Genomic DNA, 10,237 nt, shown 5'->3' with positions numbered 1-10,237 from the left:
GGGGGGGGGGGGGGGGTATGGGAGTGTGTGTCTGTGTGTGGTGGTGGAGAATGAATGTGAACACCAGTGCTGTTTTGCTTTGAGATCATATAGAGAAATCACCTTCAGGACAAAGTAGTATCATTGTCTGTTTTTAACTAACATAAAGCAACAAGTAACCATTAGATAACTCTAAGTAATTATTTCATTTATATAAACCTGGAAGGTTTTTCTGTAGCATTTTTGTTGATAAGCTTTGGGGTTCCTTGTTTTCCTCTGTTGGCAGGGCTTGTTTTTTCCCCTTAGCTGTTAAAGTATCAGCTTGCTATGGTATGCTTTAAAAAGCGGGGGGAAAAAACCTTCATAAATGGATTTTAGCCACTCATACACAGGATGTATAGGGCACTTCACTATTACTTTGAGTCTTCTGAAGAGAGAGAGTGCATTTTCCATAGAACCACCTTTTTCCTCAGCTGGCTCTTATGTGAAAGACAGGCTGAGCTTGCAGTTCTGCACTGCTCCACGAGGGATGTTAACTCAAACTGGAATGATCCAGGCTGCCAGTCATAGCCAGGCTTACCTAGGTAATGGTTATGAGCAACTGCCTTCACCAGTATGGATGAAGTACCTATCCTTTGATTCACTGGTTTGGCTTTAATGACGAATAGATTGCTGTATGGAAAGTGAAACATCTCAATCTTCAGTACAAAATCGGTATTACTTTAATTGCAGTGAATGATAGGCTAATTATGTGAGATTTACTGTTTAATAGTCGTTTGAAGTTACTCCTTTAAAGAACGGTTGTAATCAAGTGATTCTGAGATGAGTGCAGTGTAGTTTGCTTTTCCTTTATTTTCTGATCTGAAAGTTTTGCTTCCTGCTGTGACTCACTGCACTGTGCTGACATCAACCTATGTCTTTTGAGTAAAATAAACTTTTCTTGGGCTTCAGCAGTGCTTAGAGAATACTGCAGCGTTAGGGGACAGAGCAGGATTAATAGTACATTATATGAGGAGGTGTCTGATCTTAACAAAACGTGGTCAGTTGTTACTTGGTGCATTTAGATACGTATCTAAGAAATTCTAGGCTGAAAAAAAATAAAGTTGGTTGCCAGAGCTTGCACATGTAAATCTTTGGCTTATCTTTGAGGTGAGGTGGCTGGATAGAGTAGGCATACCTCACTGAGGGAGTCTGTACCCCTCCTCACAACCAAGCAAAACACCTTGCTTCGTGTTTCTAAAGGGATTTAATGTTGCACGTTTCATTATAGCTTGTAACAATAGTAAGTCCTTTGACTTTTTTCTCTTTCATGTATTAGAAACAAGACTGCCAATGGAGATTATCGGAAGGAGCACAGAGAGAGGAGTCGCAGCCCAATAGAGAGGGCTGCAGCCCCAACCATGAGCCTTCACGCCAATCACATGTATGCCTCAATCCCAAGCTTGACCATGGATCAACCTCTAGCACTGACCAAAAACAGCATGGATGCAACGCGAACAGTTGGCATCACACCTACACTGACTTCTGTGGAACGGCAGCAGGTACTGGCTTCTGGGTTGACAAGAAACTCTGGGTGGTGGTAGGAATCCGTGCTGTAGAGACACAGTGAGGACTTCCCAGATGTAAGCAGAACGTATTGTGCGTTACAATAGGTAGGCGATACTATTCTTCAGGCAAAATGTGTTTCAAAAACGCACAGTGAATGTCACAGCTCATTGTGTTTAATGTGAATGAATTGCCGGTGTTTAAATGTCTCTGTCACAGATCTCTCAGCCTTCCTGCTCTTTCTGGTGCTTTACTGAGCTTGTGAATGTGTGTGTTGTAATTGGGAATGCAACGTCTGGGTTGCTCTGTGCTCTGCAAGGCTCCAGTACCCGTAGGCAGTTACTGATGTAGTTCACAGGTAAAGAGGGGGGAAGAGGTATAAGATAGAAAGAGCATAAAGGAGAATTTTGCACTGAATTTTCCAGGCGAAAGAAGCTGGAATGACCTTGTTTTAGCCAGACAAAAGCATTCATTGCGGTGTTCAGAGCAATGTTGTCTTACTGTTTCATAGTGACTTTTCCTAAAGTGAAGTAATGATGTTTTATCATTTTATAGTTTATTTCCATATGCTGGAGTGGCTCTTGGTGTTTGGTTTGGGCTGGTTGGTTGGTTTTTGGCTTGCCATCTTGTACATTTTTTTTTTCCTTCAGAACTGCTGAAGATGAGCCATCTCTATGCAGTTTATACAATAACTGTTTTCTTGTATGCCAGGCTCGCTTTTCTCCCTCCCACAAGTGGAGAGACAAAGCAAGATAATTGAGTTGTGATGAGCTGCAGTGTTGAGAAATTAAACTGGCCCATGTACCCCGGCTTGTCTGTCCTTCCTTCCTTCCTTCCTCCCCTACTGTGATGCCCTACAAAGGGTAAACACTTTAAGTGGATGATCTTTCAGAGGTTGGGATTTTTCATATGCAGTTTATGAAAGCTGCTTTTCACTGGAGCCATCTGCTGTTCCTTCCTTCCTTCCTCCCCTACTGTGATGCCCTACAAAGGGTAAACACTTTTAAGTGGATGATCTTTCAGAGGTTGGGATTTTTCATATGCAGTTTATGAAAGCTGCTTTTCACTGGAGCCATATACTTTACATCTGCTGCGTGGATTTTCAGGGTGGTTGGCTACGAACGTTAGTCTTTTACCTTTCTCTGTGCCAAAAGGCCTAGCTTTGCACTAGTTGCTGATATCTTGCATCATTTGGCACGCAGATTGCAGAGGTATTGTTCTGTGCAGAACGGCTCCTCTTTGCTGTCGGCGTTGGGCGATGACAGAGGAGGAAGGGACAGGCTTCCACTGACGACACTGGTGCCCTTTGATAGCGTTACCGCTGCGGCCCAGCGCAGCAGCGAGCACCACTCGCACTCAGCTATTTTGGTGTGTTTGACTTGGGCTGATTCCTGTTGCCCATTACCAGATTCCTTTCTCTTTTGTTATCTCTGACGTTTTGAGATAGATTACAATCTGTTTTCTTGGGAAAATAGGATGTTGAGGTAAGACCTTGCTAAGAGCGCAGAGTAGGAATCATACAAAGGAAAAAGCATACTGAAAATAAGAAACCATAATTTGATGATTTGTTGTTTTGGTTTTCTTTTTTTTTTTAACTTTAACATGTTGAACGGGATTTCATCTTACTCTGTTTCTAATAAAGAGGTGGGAAAAAATAGCTTGTTATTTTGGCAGCACAGGGTTATTCAGCTGCTCTACTTGCTGTTACTAAATTCTCAGCTTATCTCAGGATTTTCATACAAGTATGTATAGTCTGCTCAGTGCACCTGTACATACAGAACTGCACCAGGGCATTCTGTGAGATGCCTGATCCTGCCTCTCGCATCCTCTGTGGTGTTGGTACATACATTCTTGAGACAAGCTTTTTTTTTACCTCTCTCTACGTCCCACCTTCTGCACGTCTAAAATACTCTTCTGAAGAGATAAGCGTATATACACCCCTTAAAAACCGCTTCAGAGATGGGCAAAATCTTGGCCCCTTCAAAAAAGAAAATAAATACTTCCACATGTGGATTGCTTACAGAAAAATCAAATAATTCACTTACTCTACTGTTTTTACTGCACTGACAGCAAAGTAAAAAAATAAGATATAAATAGCATGGTTCCCATTGTCTCTGGACAAATAGTGTTAAACCTTCCCATGAAAGCTCATCTCTTATTTCTGTCTTGTTCTAACTCTGTCTGGACTAACGTACCACTAAACAATGAAAACTGTTTCCTTCCTCATTGACTTTGTATATAGGTAAAGTACTGATTTCTTGTGGCTTTGCTGCACAGATTTGTAAAGCGGACAGGAAATTAAAACTCTGAAAATTATCTCAATTCTGTTAATCTTTTGGACGCTTGACCATTAACTTGCAATGAGTATCGCAAAATATTGCTTGCATGGTAAAACATGAGGCAAAGCAAAAATACTCCAATACCTGTGTTACTTCCCTCAGCCACCTGCAGAAACTGGGACATTTCTTTTCCTAAGGCCTTGTTTCAGTGTAACAGTTACACAGTGAACAATTTAAACAACAGTGTTTTATGTTTGTACAAAGTATACAGTGTGAAATAAGGTTATGTGAATTTTGGGCAATTTGCTTGTGTTGAGAATGAAAAGGGATGGTGTTTATCACGTAGTGCTAGAAAGGCAGATTAATTACAGCAGGAAAGTACTTGCGGTCAGGGCTGGCTCAGGAGCTCTTCAGATTTTACATCTTATGGGCTTATTGTTTTGTGGCTGCAGTAGGGAACACAAAATTAGTCAGGCTAGAAAAGCTCAGCTTCCGAATGAAAAATGATGCCATTAAAACTTGGTTAACACTAAGAAGACAAATACCTGTAAAATTTGTAAAGCCCTTGTGAGTCCTGGAATCAGACGGGTGTACGGACATAGAATGAAACAAGTATTTAACGTGTTGACATTTAGTTCTGCATATGTAATGCCTGTGAAGTGGAAATGGTCTCTGTAAAATCACTTTAATGCTTTTAATGATTTGCTTTTACACTGGCCTTTTTTTTTCTGTATGGCTGCTTGCCACTTCAGTAACTAGGAACCATTATGAAAATGCAATGTGGGGTTTTTTTAATCAGACAGAGAAATAATAGCTGCATATTTGGGGGTTTAATACGCTTTATTGAATTGGACGGTTTATGGGTTATTTCACTGCTGGGATTCAGCTCAGTGTGTGTGTGTACATCTCAAGTGATTATGCAATGAACTGCTGCTAATATGGCTTTGGCTAATTGCCTTAGTGAGTGACAGTTTTCTTTTTTTCTTCTGTATTAGAACCGTCCATCCGTAATCACGTGTGCGTCTGCGAACAACCGGAACTGTAACCTCTCTCACTGTCCCATCGCGCACAGTGGCTGCGGGGCAGCAGTGCCTGCCTACAGAAGACCCTCCAGCAGTAAGTTACATCTCCGTGCTCTTAACTGCCTGATTTTTGAGGAGAACAAAACCATCTCACTAACCTGAACGGTGTAGGCACTGATCCATTAACAGGAATAAAAAGGAGGTGAAACAATGGACACCTCTGTATCCTGTCTGCCCAGGGCCAGGCTGGCGCAGATCCCCCTGCACTCTTTGTAACCATCAAGCCCCAGGAAAGTACCAATTCAAAGTTGGGGGGAGAGAGAGCTGTTCTTTTTTCTTGTTTTTTTTAAAGAAGGTTTTCAAAACAAACACCCCACACAGACAAATAAGTCATTATGTTTATTTTAGTCTAACTGAGGAACAGCAGACAGGGCCAGCGGATCCAACCATGCTCTTATTTTAGGAGCTGCAGTTTCCCCACTCTTTCAGCAGTCACTAGGCTTCTCTGATTCAGCTGCAGTCACAAAAATCTTTTCCTGCAGATACAAATACTCTTCCAAAGCACATCCCCTCCACCTTTCTCTGCAGGGATAACACAAAAAGCTTTGGAGGGCAGTTGCTATAGCAACCCAGGCAGGGAGCTTTAGCTTTCTACCTTCGGTGCAATTAGTACTTTTCATGAAATCTTTTCATGCAGTACTTGCTGGGGAACCTTGGGATGTTTCTCTGCACTTCCTCTCGCTGTGTGACCAGGGGAAAACACAGCCCTTTCATCTCGTGTCCCATACCTGCTGCTGCAGAGATTTAACACACAGCATTTCCAAAAGTCCCTGGCAGTGAGGCCTCATCAACCGGAACGTGTCAGGGTGACAATACCAGTGTGACGTACGTAGGAACCTAAAAGTACATCCTAAGATGATGATTATACATTTTCTTTTAAAAAGAGCAATGTAGTGTTGAAAACTGGAATGAGAAGCTGAAGTGCAACCCTGGAGGATTTATTACACTTTTAGAGAAGTCAGTGATTAGAGATCTAAGGTGTTGGAAGCTTTCTGGAAAACTGCTGTGAAGGTTCTCAGCAAATAGTTGTCTCTTGTCACTTGGAGAGGTCTCTGTGCGTGACACATTTATTTTAGCACCAATCAAGCCTTTCTGTAGCATAAAGGATCCCGACAGTGTTAAGTATTTTTGAAATAGAAATCTCACTTGGACACAAAGATACTGTTTCTAAATTGTAAAACTGCAACTTTCTCATATGTAGTTTGAGGAATTATCACTGTTATCATTCCAAATCTGTATTTTAAGGTTCCTTGTTCCTCTTGTAATAGTATTACACCACTTTAATGCTGGTAGTCCCTACTGCAGAGGTAATGATTCATTTATTTTTCTGACTGGCTCCCAGCACGAGTCTGTCAGGTAAAAGGAAACCCTGAAACCAGCTTCAGAAGGGGGTCTCCTCACACCTGACTGCTACCGGCAGGCTCGGGAGCTGATTGTAAAGAACTGTCTCCATCTTTAATTCTATTAAAATCTAAATACAAGTTCTATGTACTTGTTTTGGGAGAGGGTTTCCATAGAATCAGAGGTGTAGCTGTTACTAGCCTGAGGGAGAACTATAATTATATATAAAACACTTACCTGGTGCAGGTCACAGAAACGCAAACACGTTTAACGCCAGTCATTACTTCTTTTTTCATTTTAACTCCTTCCATCTTCTTCCCCACCCCACGCACTCCCAGTTGTATAAGGATGTAGAGAAGTCTTGCTTTATGCCGAGCTGATTGATAGGAGAACGGGAGAAGGTCTGGGTTCTGCACCCAGTAGCTGGTGCCAGGATCCTGCGCTGAAGTAACGCCCTCTCTTCTGCCTCCTTCCCCTTCCAGCCACCACTGCCTGCGACCCGGTGGTGGAGGAGCACTTCCGCCGGAGCCTTGGCAAGAACTACAAGGAGCCTGAGCCAGTGGCAAACTCTGTGTCCATCACGGGGTCAGTCGACGACCACTTTGCCAAAGCACTCGGGGATACATGGCTTCAGATCAAAGCTGCGAAGGACGGAGTCTCCAGCAGTCCCGAGTCTGCCTCGCGGCGGGGCCAGTCTTCCCCTTCCTCTCACATGGTCAATCATAATCACTCGCCCTCCGTGGTCTCATGAAGAGAGGACCCAGACGTTTGTGAATTTGCATGGTTTGACTGAGCTTTGAACAGTGCTTAAAATAGTGTTGGGGGAGGGGAGATTAGTTTTCAACACATGTTTTTGTGTACTCACTTTTTATTTGTAAAAGGGTGCCCTTAAAGATGATAGCAGGAACTATTTCATAAAGATTCATACGATGTAGCATCCTTTTTTTTTTTTTTTTTTCCTGCCTCAATTACCAAAGAAACCTCTGATGCAAATCTGCTGCCCCTTAAAAAAAATAATGCACGCTAATCCACAAAAGCCATTACACTTAGTTGGTTGACCCAAGTGCTTTTTTGCTTTTATTAGCTTCTCGAGACTAGAATTTGTCTGGTTTGCTTACATTGCGCTTTTTTTTTTTTTTTTAATTTTTATTTCCCTCTGTGAAGTAATTTTGTATGTATATACTTGAAAAGAACTGTCATGTATGATTTGCACTATTGGAGGAGGACTGAAGTTGCATAGCAACTTTCTGGAAGATGTTAACATTTTGAGGGCAAACTGCTGAAAAAAGGGTTTAAGGATGACATTTCTATCAGTTTGATTTTTTTTTATTTTTTTTTTTTCTTAAAGCAAAACAGCTTTGGAAGGGGAAGTCTCATACAGGTTATAGGTCTTTCTCTCTTTAGATTTCAGGTGCTTAGTGCTTGCAACTGGACTGCATAATTTACAGAACACGGGCATTTTTTCCTAAACACTGCAGTTTGTTAGAATAGAGCTGAGGTCGGAGGGTTCAATAGTGCTTAACGATGCATGTTTTATGAAAAATAGCTGGTATCTATTAATGTATAGACAGTAAGAATCATAATACTTATTAGCTTTCCTTCAGAATTAGTTTATTTTTGTCAGTAACAATCCTAGATATACTTACTGCTGGTACAGTTGTACTCTATGATATTTGTATTTGATATTCACTTTAGTAGCAGCCAGCAAACGAGGACAGCCTCAGGACAGGCCTCAACCGCCGCGGTGTAGAGATCCCCCACTTGTGGTACAGGATGCTAGAGCTTTGCGCGTGACCGAGCACTTGTTCCTGCCTGCGGCGCCGTCTGCCGAGCAGGAACCGCTTCCTAGAGCTGAGTCTGTGTGATCCACCCTAACGAGCTGCAGGAACTGCTACCGTTACCTATCTTGGCTGGACAACAGATTGTTACAGTTTGTGAAATAGGATCTTTGGATTTTTTTTTTTTTTTTAAGCTTATTCATAAACCTATGCCAAGTTGCAGCATACATTCCTCCAGTAGAAGACTTTATACCAGGTATTACTGCATTTATTATCATTTGCTATATTAATAGCTACTAACTAGAAATTAGGCAGTAGAGGCAGGCGTAAAACCACAGCTGTGCTAGTACTAAGAGCTTCTCTTCTTCTTGTTAAGTGTAACTGCTCTCCCCCATACATTCCATCTTCCCAGTACGGTTGCAACTAGGGCTTTGGTTTTTATACTGGGTGACCTGAAACGATTGGTTCAGTGTAGAAAGTTAGAACTGGTTGGAAGATGAACTACACGTGATGTATTATGGACTATGTTACAGTATTGGGTCCATGGTGGCTTTTATTTTATGTTGTTGTTGTTTTTTTTTTAAAGTTAAGCTATTTAATTTGGAAAAGGTGCAGGGTAGAAAGAGATCGGGAGATTGGCTCTTACTCTTGTTGAGAAGGTGGCTGCTCAATTTTCTTTAAAAAAAAAAATTAAAAAAAAAACAAAACACCACACCTAAGCCCCCAGTTTTTACACATTTCACTACCATCTTACTGGGTAGTCAACGCTTCCTTGCTTTGGCATTCAGTACCCTACTCTCTGTAGGAAGATTGTTAAAAGAACACTTTTTTATATAGGTAACTTTAAGACCATCGTTACGCTGTGCGTAAAGAATGTACAGAGAAATTTGTAGGTATTTTTTGAGGAACAATTAATTTGTTAATGATATGTAGCTATTTAATTTTTCCCTTTCCTTTATTGTAATCATTCTTTTTTTTTTTGTTTGGAGAAAAAAGTTGATCTTTTTTTTTTGTTGTAGATTTGTCTGTAATACAGTAAAAGTGCAGGAACACAGTTATTCTATGAGGACACTGCATTAGCATTAATAGCCACTAGTTTGTTATTGCTACGGGCTACTGAGCATTGTAACAGTAAAATACTAATACTGTAGATGGACTCTGTGGAAAATGTGACTCCTATATTTCTTTGTAAACACAAATGAGATAATGTTTTTAAAGCTAATATTTTCAATAATAGCTGTTTTACAAGGTTCCATTTACTTATCTGAGATAGGTGAATGGATTTGAGGGCAATAAAGATTTAATGTGATATGTCCAGTAAAAGCATATATTAGACACACTAATGTCACGGAAGCCAAAGGGTTGGGGGGAGGCGGAAGGAAACACAAGTGAACTCACCGCCATCGCGAGGGGCGGTGACGTTCCTCCCGGAGCCGGGTCATCTACAGTCCCGTCGGACAGATTCTCTCTGTGTTTGTAAATCTGTAATATACCATTCTCTTGTGGCCTTGTTTCACCTGGAGAAAAAAAAAGGTTTGGCAGGCCATCTTTTTTTTTTTTTTTGTACTTAAAAGTAGCCTTAAAGAACAATAAAGTGCTCTTAAATCACTGGTGTGTCCGTACGCTTCTCTGTGGCCAAAATCCTTTCCCGTAGATGCTTCGTGAGCAGCTGGAAGCAGAAAGAAACCCCTGTTGGTGCCCTGTTTTCAGTAGGAGACCATTCCTTCCTCTGACTGGAGGCTGTTAATCCTTAAAATTAATTTGTAATTTTTAAGTGTTATAATTACCTGATTTTGAGAAAGGCTGGTGAACCAGGCCAGAGCCTGCAGAGGAATTTCAACTCTGAAGGCAGCGGAGGTGTCTCCAAAAATGAAAAAAAAGGAGCCCCCTAAAAAAAATAAGGAGATGGAAAGTTACCCTTGTATGAGACAAAGGCAGGGGCGTGGGACCCGTGTGCATTGTTAAAGCAAAGGGCTATTTTTGGGGTGTGGGAGATTCCACGAGAACACACCACGAGTGATGAGTTTAACACATCCGAAACGCATCCCTCCCCCAGCCCCCGAGGAGAGCGGCCCAAAGACACGCTCCGCGAGCGGGCAGGAGGGAGGGAGGGAGGGAGGGAGGCCAAGGACAACAGCCCTCGCTGCCTCCCGTCTGCGCTCGCGGGGAGCTGGTTTCCTTTCAGGAAAAACTCATCCCTGCACCAACGTTTTGGGGACTGCCTGAACCAGGA

At 41.9% G+C, this 10,237-nt stretch overlaps 1 protein-coding gene across 5 annotated transcripts in view; it reads left to right on the top strand.

Moving 5' to 3' along the window:
* Positions 1 to 8,746, top strand: part of VGLL4 (vestigial like family member 4) — a 118,690-nt gene extending 109,944 nt beyond the window's left edge. For all 5 annotated transcript variants that reach the window (XM_014951699.1, XM_014951700.1, XM_014951698.1 and 2 more), the window contains 3 exons: positions 1,298 to 1,520; positions 4,799 to 4,919; positions 6,709 to 8,746. In XM_014951699.1, coding sequence (XP_014807185.1) covers positions 1,298 to 1,520; positions 4,799 to 4,919; positions 6,709 to 6,977 — 613 coding nt within the window. In that variant the 3' untranslated portion in view covers positions 6,978 to 8,746. The remainder of the gene's footprint in view (positions 1 to 1,297; positions 1,521 to 4,798; positions 4,920 to 6,708) is intronic.
* Positions 8,747 to 10,237: the final 1,491 nt, after the last annotated feature.

This window comes from Calidris pugnax, unplaced genomic scaffold, assembly GCF_001431845.1.
Source record: "Calidris pugnax isolate Ruff unplaced genomic scaffold, ASM143184v1 scaffold201, whole genome shotgun sequence".
In the NCBI taxonomy this organism is placed as follows: domain Eukaryota; kingdom Metazoa; phylum Chordata; class Aves; order Charadriiformes; family Scolopacidae; genus Calidris; species Calidris pugnax.
This window is presented reverse-complemented; position numbering and strand designations above follow the sequence as displayed.